Source organism: Oncorhynchus keta, chromosome 22 (genome assembly GCF_023373465.1).
Source record: "Oncorhynchus keta strain PuntledgeMale-10-30-2019 chromosome 22, Oket_V2, whole genome shotgun sequence".
NCBI lineage: Eukaryota > Metazoa > Chordata > Actinopteri > Salmoniformes > Salmonidae > Oncorhynchus > Oncorhynchus keta.
Genome location: NC_068442.1, coordinates 55,646,428 through 55,669,671, shown reverse-complemented (window position 1 = coordinate 55,669,671; position 23,244 = coordinate 55,646,428). Strand labels below are relative to the sequence as shown.

At 49.7% G+C, this 23,244-nt stretch overlaps 1 protein-coding gene across 1 annotated transcript in view; it reads left to right on the top strand.

Annotated features, from left to right (window-relative positions):
- Positions 1–23,244, top strand: part of nme7 (NME/NM23 family member 7) — a 144,249-nt gene that overhangs the window by 93,268 nt on the left and 27,737 nt on the right. The window contains 2 exon segments of the mRNA XM_052475674.1: positions 533–593; positions 596–633. Coding sequence (XP_052331634.1) covers positions 533–593; positions 596–633 — 99 coding nt within the window.

Sequence of the window (23,244 nt, the reverse complement as noted above, 5' to 3'; positions counted from 1 at the left end):
ATTCTCTCTGGCACCATTCTCTCCCGCACCGTTCTCTCTGGCACCATTCTCTCTGGCACCATTCACTCTGGCACCATTCTCTCCAGCACCATTCTCTCTGGCACCATTCCTTCCAGCACCATTCTCTCCGGCACCATTTTACCTGTTCACCTTTATACCTTTGTTTTTACACTGCTACTACTTGCTGTTTATTGTCTATGCAAATTACCTCGACTAAACTGTACCCCTGCACATTGACTCGGTACCGGTATCCCCTGTATATAGCCTCGTTATTGTTATGTAATTTTGTTGTTACTTTTTGGTTTTATTTAATTTATTTTCACTTAGTTTATTTACTAAATATTTTAAAGGTATTTTTGCCTCGTTATCGGCAATCCACGCGGGATTGTGTGGCTCAAAAGAAGACTATATATGAACAATACCAAGCCATTGCCACCAACCACTTATATTAGCATTTTATCATAAAAAAAAAAACAATGGAAATCAATGTACTCCAATGCAGCTAAGCTAACTGTTGTGAGTCTTTCTACAGAACATGGTGGCAGAGCTATGTTCTGGACCCTGCATGGCCCTGGAGATCAGAGGGACTGACGCCCGAAGACCTTCAGGGAGTTCTGTGGACCAGCTGATCCAGTGAGTTATTTTTCACATCATCCACATGTTCTGGCCCATCTGCTCCCTGTGCTTTTACACGTGTAACTCAACGGGGATACACGTCAAGTATTCAGCACCTCTCGTTAGCAGTGGCTACCTCTAACTAGCATGTTAGCAGATACCCACAGAATTCCAGTCATTGCACTAACGGTAGTTAGCATTGGCTACCTCTAACTAGCATGTTAGCAGATACCCACAGAATTCCAGTCATTGCACTAATTGACGCATGTTAGCAGATAGTTAGCATTGACTACCTCTAACTAGCATGTTAGCAGATACCCACAGACTTCCAGTCATTGCACTAACGGTAGTTAGCATTGGCTACCTCTAACTAGCATGTTAGCAGATACCCACAGACTTCCAGTCATTGCACTAACGGTAGTTAGCATTGGCTACCTCTAACTAGCATGTTAGCAGATACCCACAGACTTCCAGTCATTGCACTAACGGTAGTTAGCATTGGCTACCTCTAACTAGCATGTTAGCAGATACCCACAGACTTCCAGTCATTGCACTAACGGTAGTTAGCATTGGCTACCTCTAACTAGCATGTTAGCAGATACCCACAGACTTCCAGTCATTGCACTAACGGTAGTTAGCATTGGCTACCTCTAACTAGCATGTTAGCAGATACCCACAGACTTCCAGTCATTGCACTGACGGTAGTTAGCATTGGCTACCTCTAACTAGCATGTTAGCAGATACCCACAGACTTCCAGTCATTGCACTAACGGTAAGTTAGCTTTGGCTACCTCTAACTAGCATGTTAGCAGATACCCACAGACTTCCAGTCATTGCACTAACGGTAGTTAGCATTGGCTACCTCTAACTAGCATGTTAGCAGATACCCACAGACTTCCAGTCATTGCACTAACGGTAGTTAGCATTGGCTACCTCTAACTAGCATGTTAGCAGATACCCACAGACTTCCAGTCATTGCACTAACGGTAGTTAGCATTGGCTACCTCTAACTAGCATGTTAGCAGATACCCACAGACTTCCAGTCATTGCACTAACGGTAGTGAGCGCTCTCCTCTCCTCGGCCCTGATGTAGTGGGTAGAGTGCATTTGGGACGTAGCCTCTGAGCGCTTTCCTCTCCTCGGCCCTGATGTAGTGGATAGGGTGCATTTGGGACGTAGCCTCTGGAGCGCTCTCCTCTCCTCGGCCCTGATGTAGTGGATAGGGTGCATTTGGGACGTAGCCTCTGAGCGCTCTCCTCTCCTCGGCCCTGATGTAGTGGATAGGGTGCATTTGGGACGTAGTCTCTGAGCGCTCTCCTCTCCTCGGCCCAGATGTAGTGGATAGGGTGCATTTGGGACGTAGCCTCTGAGCGCTCTCCTCTCCTCGGCCCTGATGTAGTGGATAGAGTGCATTTGGGACGTAGCCTCTGTGCTCTCTCCTCTCCTCGGCCCTGATGTAGTGGATAGGGTGCATTTGGGACGTAGCCTCTGTGCGCTCTCCTCTCCTCGGCCCTGATGTAGTGGATAGCGTGCATTTGGGACGAGCCTCTGTGCTCTCTCCTCTCTTCGGCCCTGATGTAGTGGATAGGGTGCATTTGGGACGTAGCCTCTGAGCGCTCTCTCTCCTCGGCCCTGATGTAGTGGATAGGGTGCATTTGGGACGTAGCCTCTGAGCGCTCTCCTCTCCTCGGCCCTGATGTAGTGGATAGGGTGCATTTGGGACGTAGTCTCTGAGCGCTCTCCTCTCCTCGGCCCAGATGTAGTGGATAGGGTGCATTTGGGACGTAGCCTCTGAGCGCTCTCCTCTCCTCGGCCCTGATGTAGTGGATAGAGTGCATTTGGGACGTAGCCTCTGTGCTCTCTCCTCTCCTCGGCCCTGATGTAGTGGATAGGGTGCATTTGGGACGTAGCCTCTGTGCGCTCTCCTCTCCTCGGCCCTGATGTAGTGGATAGCGTGCATTTGGGACGTAGCCTCTGTGCTCTCTCCTCTCTTCGGCCCTGATGTAGTGGATAGGGTGCATTTGGGACGTAGCCTCTGAGCGCTCTCCTCTCCTCGGGCCTGATGTAGTGGATAGGGTGCATTTGGGACGTAGCCTCTGAGCGCTCTCTCTCCTCGGCCCTGATGTAGTGGATAGGGTGCATTTGGGACGTAGCCTCTGAGCGCTTTCCTCTCCTCGGCCCTGATGTAGTGGATAGGGTGCATTTGGGACGTAGCCTCTGTGTGCTCTCCTCTCCTCGGCCCTGATGTAGTGGATAGGGTGCATTTGGGACGTAGCCTCTGTGCGCTCTCCTCTCCTCCGCCCTGATGTAGTGGATAGGGTGCATTTGGGACGTAGCCTCTGAGCGCTCTCCTCTCCTCGGCCCTGATGTAGTGGATAGAGTGCATTTGGGACGTAGCCTCTGTGCTCTCTCCTCCTCGGCCCTGATGTAGTGGATAGGGTGCATTTGGGACGTAGCCTCTGTGCGCTCTCCTCTCCTCGGCCCTGATGTAGTGGATAGCGTGCATTTGGGACGTAGCCTCTGTGCTCTCTCCTCTCTTCCGCCCTGATGTAGTGGATAGGGTGCATTTGGGACGTAGCCTCTGAGCGCTCTCCTCTCCTCGGGCCTGATGTAGTGGATAGGGTGCATTTGGGACGTAGCCTCTGAGCGCTCTCCTCTCATCGGCCCTGATGTAGTGGATAGGGTGCATTTGGGACGTAGTCTCTGTGCGCTCTCCTCTCCTCCGCCTTGAAGTAGAGGATAGGGTGCATTTGGGACGTAGCCTCTGAGCGCTCTCCTCTCCTCGGCCCTGATGTAGTGGGTAGAGTGCATTTGGGACGTAGCCTCTGAGCGCTTTCCTCTCCTCGGCCCTGATGTAGTGGATAGGGTGCATTTGGGACGTAGCCTCTGAGCGCTCTCCTTCCTCCGCCTTGAAGTAGAGGATAGGGTGCATTTGGGACGTAGCCTCTGAGCGCTCTCCTCTCCTCGGCCCTGATGTAGTGGGTAGAGTGCATTTGGGACGTAGCCTCTGAGCGCTCTCCTCTCCTCGGGCCTGATGTAGTGGATAGGGTGCATTTGGGACGTAGCCTCTGAGCGCTCTCCTCTCATCGGCCCTGATGTAGTGGATAGGGTGCATTTGGGACGTAGTCTCTGTGCGCTCTCCTCTCCTCCGCCTTGAAGTAGAGGATAGGGTGCATTTGGGACGTAGCCTCTGAGCGCTCTCCTCTCCTCGGCCCTGATGTAGTGGGTAGAGTGCATTTGGGACGTAGCCTCTGAGCGCTTTCCTCTCCTCGGCCCTGATGTAGTGGATAGGGTGCATTTGGGACGTAGCCTCTGAGCGCTCTCCTCTCCTCGGCCCTGATGTAGTGGATAGGGTGCATTTGGGACGTAGTCTCTGAGCGCTCTCCTCTCCTCGGCCCTGATGTAGTGGATAGGGTGCATTTGGGACGTAGCCTCTGAGCGCTCTCCTCTCCTCGGCCCTGATGTAGTGGATAGAGTGCATTTGGGACGTAGCCTCTGTGCTCTCTCCTCTCCTCGGCCCTGATGTAGTGGATAGGGTGCATTTGGGACGTAGCCTCTGTGCGCTCTCCTCTCCTCGGCCCTGATGTAGTGGATAGCGTGCATTTGGGACGTAGCCTCTGTGCTCTCTCCTCTCTTCGGCCCTGATGTAGTGGATAGAGTGCATTTGGGACGTAGCCTCTGAGCGCTCTCCTCTCCTCGGCCCTGATGTAGTGGATAGCGTGCATTTGGGACGTAGCCTCTGAGCGTTCTCCTCTCCTCGGCCCTGATGTAGTGGATAGGGTGCATTTGGGACGTAGCCTCTGAGCGCTCTCCTCTCCTCGGCCCTGATGTAGTGGATAGGGTGCATTTGGGACGTAGCCTCTGAGCGCTCTCCTCTCCTCGGCCCTGATGTAGTGGATAGGGTGCATTTGGGACGTAGCCTCTGAGCGCTTTCCTCTCCTCGGCCCTGATGTAGTGGATAGGGTGCATTTGGGACGTAGCCTCTGAGCGCTCTCCTCTCCTCGGCCCTGATGTAGTGGATAGGGTGCATTTGGGACGTAGTCTCTGAGCTCTCCTCTCCTCGGCCCTGATGTAGTGGATAGGGTGCATTTGGGACGTAGCCTCTGAGCGCTCTCCTCTCCTCGGCCCTGATGTAGTGGATAGAGTGCATTTGGGACGTAGCCTCTGTGCTCTCTCCTCTCCTCGGCCCTGATGTAGTGGATAGGGTGCATTTGGGACGTAGCCTCTGTGCGCTCTCCTCTCCTCGGCCCTGATGTAGTGGATAGGGTGCATTTGGGACGTAGCCTCTGAGCGCTCTCCTCTCCTCGGCCCTGATGTAGTGGATAGGGTGCATTTGGGACGTAGCATCTGAGCGCTCTCCTCTCCTCGGCCCTGATGTAGTGGATAGGGTGCATTTGGGACGTAGCCTCTGAGCGCTCTCCTCTCCTCGGCCCTGATGTAGTGGATAGGGTGCATTTGGGACGTAGCCTCTGAGCGCTCTCCTCGGCCCTGATGTAGTGGATAGGGTGCATTTGGGACGTAGTCTCTGTGCGCTCTCCTCTCCTCGGCCCTGATGTAGTGGATAGGGTGCATTTGGGACGTAGCCTCTGTGCGCTCCTCTCCTCGGCCCTGATGTAGTGGATAGGGTGCATTTGGGACGTAGCCTCTGTGCGCTCTCCTCTCCTCGGCCCTGATGTAGTGGATAGGGTGCATTTGGGACGTAGTCTCTGTGCGCTCTCCTCTCCTCCGCCTTGAAGTAGAGGATAGGGTGCATTTGGGACGTAGCCTCTGTGCGCTCTCCTCTCCTCCGCCCTGATGTAGAGGATAGGGTGCATTTGGGACGTAGCCTCTGTGCGCTCTCCTCTCCTCGGTCCTGATGTAGTGAATAGAGTGCATTTGGGACGTAGCCTCTGTGCGCTCTCCTCTCCTCCGCCCTGATGTAGTGGATAGAGTGCATTTGGGACGTAGCCTCTGTGCTCTCTCCTCGGCCCTGATGTAGTGGATAGGGTGCATTTGGGACGTAGCCTCTGAGCGCTCTCCTCTCATCGGCCCTGATGTAGTGGATAGGGTGCATTTGGGACGTAGTCTCTGTGCGCTCTCCTCTCCTCGGCCCTGATGTAGTGGATAGGGTGCATTTGGGACGTAGCCTCTGTGCGCTCTCCTCTCCTCGGCCCTGATGTAGTGGATAGGGTGCATTTGGGACGTAGTCTCTGAGCGCTCTCCTCTCCTCGGCCCTGATGTAGTGGATAGGGTGCATTTGGGACGTAGCCTCTGAGCGCTCTCCTCTCCTCGGCCCTGATGTAGTGGATAGGGTGCATTTGGGACGTAGCCTCTGAGCGCTCTCCCTCGGCCCTGATGTAGTGGATAGGGTGCATTTGGGACGTAGCCTCTGAGCGCTCTCCTCTCCTCGGCCCTGATGTAGTGGGTAGAGTGCATTTGGGACGTAGCCTCTGAGCGCTCTCCTCTCTCGGCCCTGATGTAGTGGGTAGAGTGCATTTGGTACGTAGCCTCTGAGCGCTCTCCTCTCCTCGGCCCTGATGTAGTGGGTAGAGTGCATTTGGGACGTAGCCTCTGAGCGCTCCTCTCCTCGGCCCTGATGTAGTGGGTAGAGTGCATTTGGGACGTAGCCTCTGAGCGCTCTCCTCTCCTCGGCCCTGATGTAGTGGATAGAGTGCATTTGGGACGTAGCCTCTGAGCGCTCTTCTCTCCTCGGCCCTGATGTAGTGGGTAGAGTGCATTTGGGACGTAGCCTCTGAGCGCTCTCCTCTCCTCGGCCCTGATGTAGCAGACTAGTCTGACCTTTTTTTTCATAGAGACGAGCTATGAAATGAAATCTGCACCTTTTTATAAAGGTCACATTAAGACGAGCTATGAAATGAAATCTGGCACCTTTTTATAAAGGTCACATTAAGACAGGAAATACAATCTGCATATCAAAGCATAATGTCAGATGCTGACAATACATGCAATGATCCCAGAACTGAATGGACTGCCCTATTTCTATTCAACATGATAACACGCCTAGAAATGTCCTGAGGATCACAGATTCAATTCATATTAAAACGAAGACAGACCGACACAACGTTGTTGTTTTTTCTAGGTTGTAGGTTGACCAGTAGTTGTATGGGAGAAAGAGCTTAGCTTTCACTTTAAGAGCAGAAGACCGTCTTGAGAGAGCTACCGACAGTCAAAGTCCACAGCTACGACCTTGCCGAACTCTCTCTGCAAGTCTGTACTTGTGACCTCACTAGTCTGCGTAGTATACACATGGTGTATACACTTAGTATATACTACGCAATCATACAGTAATTATTATGATTAGGTCTACATTCTGTCTACCACACCAATCTATGACTACAAGCTAAAAGAGATTACTATTCATAAACTAAGAGTTTACTATTCATAAACTAAGAGTTTACTATTCATAAACTAAACTAAGAGTTTACTATTCATAAACTAAACTAAGAGTTTACTATTCATAAACTAAACTAAGAGTTTACTATTCATAAACTAAACTAAGAGTTTACTATTCATAAACTAAACTAAGAGTTTACTATTCATAAACTAAACTAAGAGTTTACTATTCATAAACTAAACTAAGAGTTTACTATTCATAAACTAAACTAAGAGTTTACTATTCATAAACTAAACTAAGAGTTTACTATTCATAAACTAAACTAAGAGTTTACTATTCATAAACTAAACTAAGAGTTTACTACTCAACCTATAATGTGACCTATTTTGTAACCTTAATGCTGTTCAAACTACAGAGGAGACTCGTTTTTACTTTACACCCCTTAACCTGCCAGTCAACTCTGCACCCTGTCTACAGAGGAGACTCGTTTTTACTTTACACCCCCCCTTAACCTGCCAGTCAACTCTGCACCCTGTCTACAGAGGAGACTCGTTTTTACTTTACACCACCCCTTAACCTGCCAGTCAACTCTGCACCCTGTCTACAGAGGAGACTCGTTTTTACTTTACACCCCCCCTTAACCTGCCAGTCAACTCTGCACCCTGTCTACAGAGGAGACTCATTTTTACTTTACACCCCCCCTTAACCTGCCAGTCAACTCTGCACCCTGTCTACAGAGGAGACTCATTTTTACTTTACACCCCCCCTTAACCTGCCAGTCAACTCTGCACCCTGTCTACAGAGGAGACTCGTTTTTACTTTACACCCCCCCTTAACCTGCCAGTCAACTCTGCACCCTGTCTACAGAGGAGACTCGTTTTTACTTTACACCCCCCCTTAACCTGCCAGTCAACTCTGCACCCTGTCTACAGAGGAGACTCATTTTTACTTTACACCCCCCCTTAACCTGCCAGTCAACTCTGCACCCTGTCTACAGAGGAGACTCATTTTTACTTTACACCACCCCTTAACCTGCCAGTCAACTCTGCACCCTGTCTACAGAGGAGACTCATTTTTACTTTACACCACCCCTTAACCTGCCAGTCAACTCTGCACCCTGTCTACAGAGGAGACTCATTTTTACTTTACACCCCCCCTTAACCTGCCAGTCAACTCTGCACCCTGTCTACAGAGGAGACTCATTTTTACTTTACACCACCCCTTAACCTGCCAGTCAACTCTGCACCCTGTCTACAGAGGAGACTCATTTTTACTTTACACCACCCCTTAACCTGCCAGTCAACTCTGCACCCTGTCGAAGTATACGGTCGACAGCCTCTGAAACAACGTCTATTGAGTCCCGATCTGACGCCAAAACTCATTTAACAAGGGGTCGGCAGGTAGTGGTTAGGGCGTTGGACTAGTAACCAGCAGGTAGCCTAGTGGTTAGGGCGTTGGACTAGTAACCAGCAGGTAGCCTAGTGGTTAGGGCGTTGGACTAGTAACCAGCAGGTAGCATAGTGGTTAGAGCGTTGGACTAGTAACCAGCAGGGAGCCTAGTGGTTAGGGCGTTGGACTAGTAACCAGCAGGTAGCCTAGTGGTTAGGGCGTTGGACTAGTAACCAGCAGGTAGCATAGTGGTTAGGGCGTTGGACTAGTAACCAGCAGGTAGCCTAGTGGTTAGGGCGTTGGACTAGTAACCAGCAGGTAGCATAGTGGTTAGAGCGTTGGACTAGTAACCAGCAGGGAGCCTAGTGGTTAGGGCGTTGGACTAGTAACCAGCAGGTAGCCTAGTGGTTAGGGCGTTGGACTAGTAACCAGCAGGTAGCATAGTGGTTAGAGCGTTGGACTCGTAACCAGCAGGTAGCATAGTGGTTAGGGCGTTGGACTAGTAACCAGCAGGTAGCCTAGTGGTTAGGGCGTTGGACTAGTAACCAGCAGGTAGCCTAGTGGTTAGAGCGTTGGACTAGTAACCAGCAGGAGCCTAGTGGTTAGAGTGTTGGACTAGTAACCAGCAGGTAGCCTAGTGGTTAGAGCGTTGGACTCGTAACCAGCAGGTAGCATAGTGGTTAGAGCGTTGGACTAGTAACCAGCAGGTAGCCTAGTGGTTAGAGCGTTGGACTAGTAACCAGCAGGTAGCCTAGTGGTTAGAGCGTTGGACTAGTAACCAGCAGGGAGCCTAGTGGTTAGAGCGTTGGACTAGTAACCAGCAGGTAGCATAGTGGTTAGAGCGTTGGACTAGTAACCAGCAGGTAGCCTAGTGGTTAGAGCGTTGGACTAGTAACCAGCAGGGAGCCTAGTGGTTAGAGTGTTGGACTAGTAACCAGCAGGTAGCCTAGTGGTTAGAGCGTTGGACTAGTAACCAGCAGGTAGCCTAGTGGTTAGAGCGTTGGACTAGTAACCAGCAGGTAGCCTAGTGGTTAGAGCGTTGGACTAGTAACCAGCAGGTAGCCTAGTGGTTAGAGCGTTGGACTAGTAACCAGCAGGTAGCCTAGTGGTTAGAGCGTTGGACTAGTAACCAGCAGGTAGCCTAGTGGTTAGAGCGTTGGACTAGTAACCAGCAGGGAGCCTAGTGGTTAGAGCGTTGGACTAGTAACCAGCAGGGAGCCTAGTGGTTAGAGCGTTGGACTAGTAACCAGCAGGTAGCCTAGTGGTTAGAGCGTTGGACTAGTAACCAGCAGGGAGCCTAGTGGTTAGAGTGTTGGACTAGTAACCAGCAGGTAGCCTAGTGGTTAGAGTGTTGGACTAGTAACCAGCAGGGAGCCTAGTGGTTAGAGCGTTGGACTAGTAACCAGCAGGTAGCCTAGTGGTTAGAGCGTTGGACTAGTAACCAGCAGGTAGCCTAGTGGTTAGAGCGTTGGACTAGTAACCAGCAGGTAGCCTAGTGGTTAGAGCGTTGGACTAGTAACCAGCAGGTAGCCAGCCTAGTGGTTAGGGCGTTGGACTAGTAACCAGCAGGTAGCATAGTGGTTAGAGCGTTGGACTAGTAACCAGCAGGTAGCCTAAAATAAGAATTTGTTAACTGACTTGCCAAGTTACATTTTTGTTTAGAATTTTTATACTGTACAACTATTTGGTTGAAATGTTGTCTTGAAGACAACATTCAGAACAAAAAAAAAATAAAGCAAGACAAGCAGCTTGTGTCCAGTTGTGTCCCGATCGCTGTGTGCGCCAACAGGAATAAGGGCCTATAAAAACGGATCTAACTGATGGGATACATTGCTTGTCAAATCACAACCTTTTTATCACAAATTGGAAATGGAGTAGGGAAATATGTATTCCAACATTGAGCTACACTTTTGAAATAAATGTCAATTACATTTTTGCGTAATTTTTCGCTTAGGTTACTTTGCGATTGACATCTAGTTACCGCAGCCACAGAGTCAAAATTGGCGATATATCGTAAAAATTCCTGAAAACAAAAATGTGCTTTAAGGGTTAAAAACAGAAAGTAAGCGAAATTTAAGAAACGGGCTTTTAACTTTGTGGCTGTGGTAACTAACATTAGTGACGACCCTACTTTGCAAACCGCTAGTGGCATTTAGAATTGATCAGCTATTACCCGCTAAATATAGACAGGTTCCACACTGAAAATATGCAAAAACATTACTTTGATAAAGTCAAAGAGCGTATTTTCATCAATCATTCATCCCAGGCCTACTCGCCAGACAGATGTCTTGGCCATCATTCATCCCTATGCAGTGTTCACTGTAGAATTGGTCACCCATTTCCAAGGTACAGGCCAAAAAATAAACATAAATCAAACATCTGTTTATCAAAAAAGAAGATTTTGGATTTTGGTTTGTTACCCTGAACTCAACTCAACATGTTGAGGCCCGTTTCAAATGATCCCTCTGTGAGATTAACTGTTCCAGCCGGGAGATACACATCTCTTCTCTCTGTTCAAATGTATTTATATAGACCTTCGTACATCAGCTGATATCTCAAAGTGCTGTACAGAAACCCAGCCTAAAACCCCCAAACAGCAAGCAATGCAGGTATAGAAGCACGGTGGCTAGGAAAAACTCCCTAGAAAGGCCAAAACCTAGGAAGAAACCTAGAGAGGAACCAGGCTATGAGGGGTGGCCAGTCGTCTTCTGGCTGTGCCAGGTGGAGATTATAACAGAACATGGCCAAGATGTTCAAATGTTCATAGATGACCAGCAGGGTCAAATAATAATAATCACAGTGTTGTTGAGGGTGCAACAAGTCAGCACCTCAGGAGTAAATGTCAGTTGGCTTTTCATAGCCGATCATTCAGAGTATCTCTACCGCTCCTGCTGTCTCTAGAGAGTTGAAAACAGCAGGTCTGGGACAGGTAGCACGTCCGGTGAACAGGTCAGGGTTCCATAGCCGCAGGCAGAACAGTTGAAACTGGAGCAGCAGCACGGCCAGGTGAACAGGTCAGGGTTCTGTTGTCTTTTATTCTGTTATATTACATCATGTTTTCACTATCAAATAAAATAGTTGTTTTGACTGTGATAAGGGCTCGGGGAAATAAGAGTATCTTGTCTGCTACATTAACAAAACAAGGCTATGACGTTGCACAGCCAGGGCCACACTTCTGTGGCACAGTTGGTAGAGCATGGCGCTTGTAACGCCAGGGTAGTGGGTTCGATTCCCGGGACCACCCATACGTAGAATGTATGCACACATGACTGTAAGTCGCTTTGGATAAAAGCGTCTGCTAAATGGCATATATTATTTTATATATATATATATCACTGCTGAGGTTTTTAACCTTTTGAAGAGTGCGTTCTACGATATAATATAACCAGTTGATATTAAATCAAATTAAATTTGATTTGTCACATACACATGGTTAGCAGATGTTATTGGTCACATACACATGGTTAGCAGATGCTATTGAGAGTGTAGCGAAATGCTTGTGCTTCTAGTTCCGACAATGCAGTAATAACCAACGAGTAATCTAACTAGTCCACAACAACTACCTTATACACGCAAGTGTAAAGGGATAAAGAATATGTACATGAAGATATATGAATGAGTGATGGTACAGAACGGCATAGGCAAGATGCAGTAGATGGTATCGAGTACAGTATATATGGTATAGAGTACAGTATAGATGGTATAGAGTACAGTATAGATGGTATCGAGTACAGTATAGATGGTATCGAGTACAGTATAGATGGTATCGAGTACAGTATAGATGGTATAGAGTACAGTATAGATGGTATAGAGTACAGTATAGATGGTATCGAGTACAGTATAGATGGTATAGAGTACAGTATAGATGGTATAGAGTACAGTATAGATGGTATCGAGTACAGTATAGATGGTATAGAGTACAGTATAGATGGTATAGAGTACAGTATAGATGGTATAGAGTACAGTATAGATGGTATAGAGTACAGTATATACATATGAGATGAGTAGGGTATGTAAACATATAGAAGTGGCATTGTTTAAAGTCTACTGTGGTGTCACTCTACTGTGGTGTCTCTGTGCTGTGGTGTCACTCTACTGTGGTATCACTCTACTGTGGTGTCACTCTACTCTGGTGTCACTGCACTGTGGTGTCACTACTGTGGTATCACTCTACTGTGGTGTCAATGCACTGTGGTGTCACTCTACTCTGGTGTCACTGCACTGTGGTGTCACTACTGTGGTATCACTCTACTGTGGTGTCAATGCACTGTGGTGTCACTCTACTCTGGTGTCAATGCACTGTGGTGTCACTCTACTCTGGTGTCACTGCACTGTGGTGTCACTCTACTCTGGTGTCACTGCACTGTGGTATCACTCTACTGTGGTGTCACTGCCCTGGGGTGTCTGCGCTGTGGTGTCACTCAACTGTGGTGTCACTTCACTATGGTGCCACTACTGTGGTGTTGCTGCACTGTGGTGTCACACTACTGTGGTGTCACTACTGTGGTGTCACTGAACTGTGGTGTCACTGCACAGTGGTGTCACTCTACTGTGGTGTCACTGCACAGTGGTGTCACTCTACTGTGGTGTCACTCTACTGTGGTGTCTACTGTGGTGTCACTACTGTGATGTCACTCTACTGTGGTATCACTCTACTGTGGTATCACTCTACTGTGGTTTCTGCACTGTGGTGTCTCTGTGCTGTGGTGTCACTCTACTGTGGTATCACTCTACTGTGGTATCACTCTACTGTGGTGTCACTCTACTGTACTGTGGTGTCTCTGCGCTGTGGTGTCACACTACTGTGGTGTCACTGAACTGTGGTGTCACTGCACTGTGGTGTCACACTACTGTGGTGTCACTACTGTGGTGTCACTGCACAGTGGTGTCACTGCACTGTGGTGTCACTCTACTGTGGTGTCACTACTGTGATGTCACTCTACTGTGGTATCACTCTACTGTGGTATCACTCTACTGTGGTTTCTGCACTGTGGTGTCTCTGTGCTGTGGTGTCACTCTACTGTGGTATCACTCTACTGTGGTATCACTCTACTGTGGTTTCTGCACTGTGGTGTCTCTGCGCTGTGGTGTCACTCTACTGTAATGTCACTCTACTGTGGTGTCACTCTACTGTGCTGTGGTGTCACTGCACTGTGGTGTCACACTACTGTGGTGTCACTGAACTGTGGTGTCACTGCACTGTGGTGTCACACTACTGTGGTGTCACTACTGTGGTGTCACTGCACAGTGGTGTCACTGCACTGTGGTGTCACTCTACTCTGGTGTCACTACTGTGGTGTCACTGCACTGTGGTGTCACTGCACTGTGGTGTCACTTCACTATGGTGCCACTACTGTGGTGTCACTGCACTGTGGTGTCACTACTGTGGTGTCACTGCACTGTGGTGTCACTGCACTGTGGTGTCACTGCACTGTGGTGTCACTTCACTATGGTGTCACTGCACTGTGGTGTCACTGCACTGTGGTGTCACTGCACTGTGGTGTCACTACTGTGGTGTCACTGCACTGTGGTGTCACTGCACTGTGGTGTCACTTCACTATGGTGCCACTACTGTGGTGTCACTGCACTGTGGTGTCACTGCACTGTGGTATCACTCTACTGTGGTGTCACTCTACTGTGGTGTCACTGCACTGTGGTGTCTCTGCACTGCGGTGTCTCTGTATTGTGGTGTGTGTTGTATGAGACAGTCCCTGATTCTCTTCCTGTTACCTGGGAGACGGCACGAGTTCATCAAAACATCCTCCTGATGATACATGAGACTATTTCTTTATTAGTGCACACCATAAGGCGCTGGTCAAAAGTAGTGCACTATGTAGGGAATAGGGGTCATTTGGGACTCATACTAAGGGTTCCCTGGACAGCAGCATCATTTATTTCCATAACTGTAATGTTACATCAGTCTAATAATGTTACCATCAACACCATCTAAGTTGCCTGCTCTAAATGGCTTCAGTAGTTATCTAATACCCCACCACTTCCTGACCATTACTAACCATTACTAACCATTACTTACCATTTCTAACCATTACTTACCATTTCTAACCATTACTTACCATTTTGAACCATTACGAACCATTACGAACCATTTCTAACCATTACTTACCATTACAGACAGATGGAGACGGGGAGAGAGACAGATGGAGACGGGGAGAGAGACAGATGGAGACGGGGAGAGAGACAGATGGAGACGGGGAGAGAGACAGATGGAGACAGGGAGAGAGACAGATGGAGACGGGGGAGAGAGACAGATGGAGACGGGGAGAGAGACAGATGGAGACGGGGAGAGAGACAGATGGAGACAGGGAGAGAGACAGATGGAGACGGGGAGAGAGACAGATGGAGACGGGGAGAGAGACAGGTGGAGACGGGGAGAGAGACAGATGGAGACGGGGAGAGAGACAGATGGAGACGGGGAGAGAGACAGATGGAGACGGGGAGAGAGACAGATGGAGACAGGGGAGAGAGACAGATGGAGACGGGGAGAGAGACAGATGGAGACGGGGAGAGAGACAGATGGAGACGGGGAGAGAGACAGATGGAGACGGGGAGAGAGACAGATGGAGACGGGGGAGAGACAGATGGAGACATGGGAGAGAGACAGATGGAGACGGGGAGAGAGACAGATAGAGACGGAGAGAGAGACAGATAGAGACGGGGAGAGAGACAGATGGAGACGGGGAGAGAGACAGATGGAGACGGGGAGAGAGACAGATGGAGACGGGGAGAGAGACAGATGGAGACGGGGAGAGAGACAGATGGAGACGGGGAGAGAGACAGGTGGAGACGGGGAGAGAGACAGATGGAGACGGGAGAGAGACAGATGGAGACGGGGAGAGAGACAGATGGAGACGGGGAGAGAGACAGATGGAGACTGGGAGAGAGAGACAGATGGAGACAGGGGAGAGAGACAGATGGAGACAGGGGAGAGAGACAGATGGAGACTGGGAGAGAGAGACAGATGGAGACGGGGAGAGAGACAGATGGAGACTGGGAGAGAGAGACAGATGGAGACGGGGAGAGAGACAGATGGAGACAGGGGAGAGAGACAGATAGAGACGGGGAGAGAGACAGATGGAGACTGGGAGAGAGAGACAGATGGAGACGGGGAGAGAGACAGATGGAGACTGGGAGAGAGAGACAGATGGAGACGGGGAGAGAGACAGATGGAGACATGGGAGAGAGACAGATGGAGACGGGGAGAGAGACAGGTGGAGACGGGGAGAGAGACAGATGGAGACGGGGAGAGAGACAGATGGAGACAGGGGAGAGAGACAGATGGAGACGGGGAGAGAGACAGATGGAGACGGGGAGAGAGACAGGTGGAGACGGGGAGAGGGACAGAGGGAGAGGGGGAGAGAGAGACAGATGGAGACTGGGAGAGAGACAGATGGAGACTGGGAGAGAGACAGATGGAGACATGGGAGAGAGACAGATGGAGACTGGGAGAGAGAGACAGATGGAGACGGGGAGAGAGACAGATGGAGACTGGGAGAGAGAGACAGATGGAGACGGGGAGAGAGACAGATGGAGACGGGGAGAGAGACAGATGGAGACGGGGGAGAGAGAGACAGATGGAGACGGGGAGAGAGACAGATGGAGACGGGGAGAGAGACAGATGGAGACGGGGAGAGAGACAGATGGAGACATGGGAGAGAGACAGATGGAGACGGGGAGAGAGACAGATGGAGACGGGGAGAGAGACAGATGGAGACGGGGAGAGAGACAGATGGAGACGGGGAGAGAGACAGATGGAGACGGGGAGAGAGACAGATGGAGACGGGGGGGAGAGAGACAGATGGAGACATGGGAGAGAGACAGATGGAGACAGGGGAGAGAGACAGATGGAGACGGGGAGAGAGACAGATGGAGACGGGGAGAGAGACAGATGGAGACATGGGAGAGAGACAGATGGAGACAGGGGAGAGAGACAGATGGAGACGGGGAGAGAGACAGATGGAGACATGGGAGAGAGACAGATGGAGACGGGGAGAGAGACAGATGGAGACGGGGAGAGAGACAGATGGAGACGGGGAGAGAGACAGATGGAGACGGGGAGAGAGACAGATGGAGACGGGGAGAGAGACAGATGGAGACGGGGGGAGAGACAGATGGAGACGGGGAGAGAGACAGATGGAGACGGGGAGAGAGACAGATGGAGACATGGGAGAGAGACAGATGGAGACTGGGAGAGAGACAGATGGAGACGGGGAGAGAGACAGATGGAGACGGGGAGAGAGACAGATGGAGACTGGGAGAGAGAGACAGATGGAGACTGGGAGAGAGAGACAGATGGAGACGGGGAGAGAGACAGATGGAGACGGGGAGAGAGACAGATGGAGACAGGGGAGAGAGACAGATGGAGACGGGGAGAGAGACAGATGGAGACGGGGAGAGAGACAGATGGAGACGGGGAGAGAGAGACAGATGGAGACGGGGAGAGAGACAGATGGAGACGGGGGGAGAGACAGATGGAGACGGGGAGAGAGAGACAGATGGAGACGGGGAGAGAGACAGATGGAGACAGGGGAGAGAGACAGATGGAGACAGGGGAGAGAGACAGATGGAGACGGGGAGAGAGACAGATGGAGACAGGGGAGAGAGACAGATGGAGACGGGGAGAGAGACAGATGGAGACGGGGAGAGAGACAGATGGAGACGGGGAGAGAGACAGATGGAGACGGGGAGAGAGACAGATGGAGACGGGGAGAGAGACAGATGGAGACGGGGAGAGAGACAGATAGAGACGGGGAGAGAGACAGATGGAGACGGGGAGAGAGACAGATGGAGACAGGGGAGAGAGACAGATGGAGATGGGGAGAGAGACAGGTGGAGACTGGGAGAGAGACAGATGGAGACGGGGAGAGAGACAGATGGAGACGGGGAGAGAGACAGATGGAGACGGGGAGAGAGACAGATGGAGACGGGGAGAGAGACAGATGGAGACGGGGAGAGAGACAGATGGAGACGGGGAGAGAGACAGATGGAGACGGGGAGAGAGACAGATGGAGACGGGGAGAGAGACAGATGGAGACAGGGAGAGAGAGACAGATGGAGACTGGGAGAGAGAGACAGATGGAGACGGGGAGAGAGACAGATGGAGACGGGGAGAGAGACAGATGGAGACGGGGGAGAGAGACAGATGGAGACGGGGAGAGAGACAGATGGAGACGGGGAGAGAGACAGATGGAGACGGGGAGAGAGACAGATGGAGACGGGGAGAGAGACAGATGGAGACGGGGAGAGAGACAGATGGAGACGGGGAGAGAGACAGATGGAGACGGGGAGAGAGACAGATGGAGACGGGGAGAGAGACAGATGGAGACGGGGAGAGAGACAGATAGAGACGGGGAGAGAGACAGATGGAGACGGGGAGAGAGACAGATGGAGACATGGGAGAGAGACAGATGGAGACATGGGAGAGAGACAGATGGAGACGGGGAGAGAGACAGATGGAGACGGGGAGAGAGACAGATGGAGACATGGGAGAGAGACAGATGGAGACGGGGAGAGAGACAGATGGAGACGGGGAGAGAGACAGATGGAGACATGGGAGAGAGACAGATGGAGACAGGGGAGAGAGACAGATGGAGACGGGGAGAGAGACAGATGGAGACATGGGAGAGAGACAGATGGAGACGGGGAAAGAGACAGATGGAGACGGGGAGAGAGACAGATGGAGACGGGGAGAGAGACAGATGGAGACGGGGAGAGAGACAGATGGAGACGGGGAGAGAGACAGATGGAGACATGGGAGAGAGACAGATGGAGACGGGGAGAGAGACAGATGGAGACGGGGAGAGAGACAGATGGAGACGGGGAGAGAGACAGATGGAGACATGGGAGAGAGACAGATGGAGACAGGGAGAGAGACAGATGGAGACGGGGAGAGAGACAGATGGAGACATGGGAGAGAGACAGATGGAGACGGGGAGAGAGACAGATGGAGACGGGGAGAGAGACAGATGGAGACAGGGGAGAGAGACAGATGGAGACGGGGAGAGAGACAGATGGAGACGGGGAGAGAGACAGATGGAGACGGGGAGAGAAACAGATGGAGACGGAGAGAGAGACAGATGGAGACAGGGGAGAGAGACAGATGGAGACAGGGGAGAGAGACAGATGGAGACAGGGGAGAGAGACAGGTGGAGACAGGGTAGAGAGACAGATGGAGACGGGGAGAGAGACAGATGGAGACGGGGAGAGAGACAGATGGAGACGGAGAGAGAGACAGATGGAGACAGGGGAGAGAGACAGATGGAGACAGGGGAGAGAGACAGATGGAGACAGGGGAGAGATACAGGTGGAGACAGGGTAGAGAGACAGATGGAGACAGGGGAGAGAGACAGATGGAGACGGGGAGAGAGACAGATGGAGACGGAGAGAGAGACAGATGGAGACAGGGGAGAGAGACAGATGGAGACAGGGGAGAGAGACAGATGGAGACAGGGGAGAGAGACAGATGGAGACGGGGAGAGAGACAGATGGAGACGGGGAGAGAGACAGATGGAGACGGGGAGAGAGACAGATGGAGACGGAGAGAGAGACAGATGGAGACAGGGGAGAGAGACAGATGGAGACAGGGGAGAGAGACAGATGGAGACAGGGGAGAGAGACAGGTGGAGACAGGGTAGAGAGACAGATGGAGACAGGGGAGAGAGACAGGTGGAGACGGGGAGAGAGACAGATGGAGACGGGGAGAGAGACAGATGGAGACGGGGAGAGAGACAGATGGAGACGGGGAGAGAGACAGATGGAGACAGGGGAGAGAGACAGATGGAGACAGGGGAGAGAGAGACAGATGGAGACGGAAGAGAGAGATGTACAGACTCATTGAGCATAACCTTGCTATTGAGAGATGCCACCGTAGGCAGACCTGGCTCTCAAGAGAAGACAAAATGAGGTGGAAACTGAGCTGCACTTCCTAACCTCCTGCCCAATGTATGACCATGTTAGAGACACATATTTCCCTCAGATTACACAGATCCACAAAGAATTAAATAACAAATCACATTTTAATAAACAAATAAAGATGTGTGACCTGTTGCCACGAGAAAAGGGCAACCAGTGAAGAACAAACACCACTGTAAATACAACCCATATTTATGTTTATTTATTTTCCCTTTTGTACTTTAGCCATTTGTACATTCTTACAACACTGTATATAGACATAATATGACATTTGTTCTTTTGGAACTTCTGTGAGTGTAATTTTTACTGTTAATTTTTATTGTTTATTCCACTTTTGTATATTATCTACTTCACTTGCTTTGGCAACGTTAACACATGTTTCCCATGGTAATAAAGCCCCATGAATTGAATTAAGAGACAGATGGAGACGAGAGATAGCGAGATAGAGAGACACTAGAGGTGGTGGTAACCATGGCAGTGAGCTCTGGGGTGATTCCCGTCATGCTCTTACATCATTAGAACATCCATGGCTGCCCAAAGTAGTGCACTATATAGGGAATAGGGCTCTGGTCTATAGTAGCACATATAGGGAATAGGGCTCAGGTCTAAAGTAGTGCACTATGTAGGGAATAGGGCTCTGGTTTAAATTAGTGCACTATGTAGGGAATAGGGCTCTGGTCTATAGTAGTGCTCTATATAGGGCTCTGGTCTATAGTAGTGCACTATGTAGGGAATAGGGCTCTGGTCTATAGTAGTGCACTATATAGGGAATAGGGCTCTGGTCTATAGTAGTGCACTATGTAGGGAATAGGGCTCTGGTCTATAGTAGTGCACTATGTAGGGAATAGGGTTCTGGTCTATAGTAGTACACTATGTAGGGAATAGGGCTCTGGTCTATAGTAGTGCACTATGTAGGGAATAGGGCCCTGGTCTATAGTAGTGCACTATGTAGGAATAGGGCTCTGATCTATAGTAGTGCACTATATAGGGAATAGGGCTCTGGTCTATAGTAGTGCACTATATAGGGAATAGGGCTCTGGTCTATAGTAGTGCACTATATAGGGAATAGGGCTCTGGTCTATAGTAGTGCACTATATAGGGAATAGGGCTCTGGTCTATAGTAGTGCACTATATAGGGAATAGGGCTCTGGTCTATAGTAGTGCACTATATAGGAATGGGCTCTGGTCTATAGTAGTACCACTATATAGGGAATAGGGCTCTGGTCTATAGTAGTATGTAGTAGGGCTCTGGTCTAGGGAATGGGGCTCTGGTCTATAGTAGTAATAGGGGCTCTGGTCTAAAGTAGTGCACTATATAGGAATAGGGCTCTGGTCTAAAGTAGTGCACTATGTAGGGAATAGGGCTCTGGTCTATAGTAGTGCACTATATAGGGAATAGGGCTCTGGTCTCTGGTCTATAGTAGTGCACTATATAGGGAATAGGGCTCTGGTCTAAAGTAGTGCACTATATAGGTAATAGGGCTCTGGTCTATAGTAGTGCACTATATAGGGAATAGGGCTCTGGTCTAAAGTAGTGCACTATATAGGGCTCTGGTCTAGGGAATAGACCCATAGGGCTCTGGTCTAAAGTAGTGCACTATGAGGGAATAGGGCTCTGGTCTATAGTAGTGCACTATATAGGAATAGGGCTCTGGTCTATAGTCACTAAGTAGTGCACTATATAGGGAATAGGGCTCTGGTCTATAGTAGTGCACTACATAGGGAATAGGGCTCTGGTCTAAAGCTGTGCACTATATAGGGAATAGGGCTCTGGTCTAAAGTAGTGCACTATATAGGAATAGGGCTCTGGTCTAAAGTAGTGTACTATGTAGGGAATAGGGCTCTGGTCTAAAGTAGTGCACTAAGACCCATATCTGGTCTAAAGTAGGGAATAGGGCTCTGGTCTATAGTAGTGCACTATATAGGGAATAGGGTAGTGCACTATATAGGAATAGGGCTCTGGTCTAGGTGCTCTGGTCTATAGTAGTTGTGCACTATGGTAGGGAATAGGGCTCTGGTCTAAAGTAGTGCACTATATAGGGAATAGGGCTCTGGTCTATAGTAGTGCACTATATAGGAATAGGGCTCTGGTCTAAAGTAGTGCACTAATAGGAATAGGGCTCTGGTCTATAGTAGTGCACTATATAGGGAATAGGGCTCTGGTCTAAAGTAGTGCACTATATAGGAATAGGGCACTGGTCTATAGTAGTGCCCATAGGAATAGGGCTCTGGTCTAAAGTAGTGTACTATATAGGGAATAGGGGCTCTGGTCTAAAGTAGTGCACTAAGACCCATAGGTCACTAAGACCCATAGGGCTCTGGTCTATAGTAGTGCACTATATAGGGAATAGGGCTCTGGTCTATAGTTGTGCACTACATAGGAATAGGGCTCTGGTCTAAAGCAGTGCACTATATAGGGAATAGGGCTCTGGTCTATAGTAGTGCACTACATAGGGAATAGGGCTCTGGTCTAAAGCTGTGCACTATATAGGGAATAGGGCTCTGGTCTAAAGCAGTGCACTATATAGGGAATAGGGCTCTGGTCTAAAGTAGTGTACTATGTAGGGAATAGGGCTCTGGTCTAAAGTAGTGCACTAAGACCCATAGGGCTCTGGTCTAAAGTAGTGCACTAAGACCCATAGGGCTCTGGTCTATAGTAGTGCACTATATAGGGAATAGGGCTCTGGTCTATAGTTGTGCACTACATAGGGAATAGGGCTCTGGTCTAAAGCAGTGCACTATATAGGGAATAGGGCCCTGGTCTATAGTAGTGCACTATATAGGGAATAGGGCTCTGGTCTAAAGTAGTGCACTATATATGTAATAGGGCTCTGGTCTAAAGTAGTGCACTATATAGGGAATAGGGCTCTGGTCTATAGTAGTGCACTATATAGGGAATAGGGCTCTGGTCTAAAGTAGTGCACTATATAGGGAATAGGGCTCTGGTCTAAAGTAGTGCACTATATAGGGAATTGGGCCCTGGTCTATAGTAGTGCACTATATAGGGAATAGGGCTCTGGTCTATAGTTGTGCACTACATAGGGAATAGGGCTCTGGTCTAAAGCAGTGCACTATATAGGGAATAGGGCTCTGGTCTATAGTAGTGCACTACATAGGGAATAGGGATCTGGTCTAAAGCTGTGCACTATATAGGGAATAGGGCTCTGGTCTAAAGCAGTGCACTATATAGGGAATAGGGCTCTGGTCTAAAGTAGTGTACTATGTAGGGAATAGGGCTCTGGTCTAAAGTAGTGCACTAAGACCCATAGGGCTCTGGTCTAAAGTAGTGCACTAAGACCCATAGGGCTCTGGTCTATAGTAGTGCACTATATAGGGAATAGGGCTCTGGTCTATAGTTGTGCACTACATAGGGAATAGGGCTCTGGTCTAAAGCAGTGCACTATATAGGGAATAGGGCTCTGGTCTATAGTAGTGCACTACATAGGGAATAGGGCTCTGGTCTAAAGGAGTGCACTATATAGGGAATAGGGCTCTGGTCTAAAGTAGTGCACTATATAGGGAATAGGGCTCTGATCTAAAGTAGTGCACTATATTGGGAAAAGGGCTCTGGTCTAAAGTAGTGCACTATATAGGGAATAGGGCTCTGGTCTATAGTAGTGCACTATGTAGGGAATAGGCTCTGGTCTATAGTAGTGCACTACATAGGGAATAGGGCTCTGGTCTAAAGCAGTGCACTATATAGGGAATAGGGCTCTGGTCTAAAGGAGTGCACTATATAGGGAATAGGCTCTGGTCTAAAGGAGTGCACTATATAGGGAATAGAGCTCTGGTCTAAAGGAGTGCACTATATAGGGAATAGGGCTCTGGTCTAAGGTAGTGCACTATATAGGGAATAGGGCTCTGGTCCAAAGGAGTGCACTATATAGGGAATAGGCTCTGGTCTAAAGGAGTGCACTATATAGGGAATAGGGCTCTGGTCTAAAGGAGTGGACTATATAGGGAATAGGGCTCTGGTC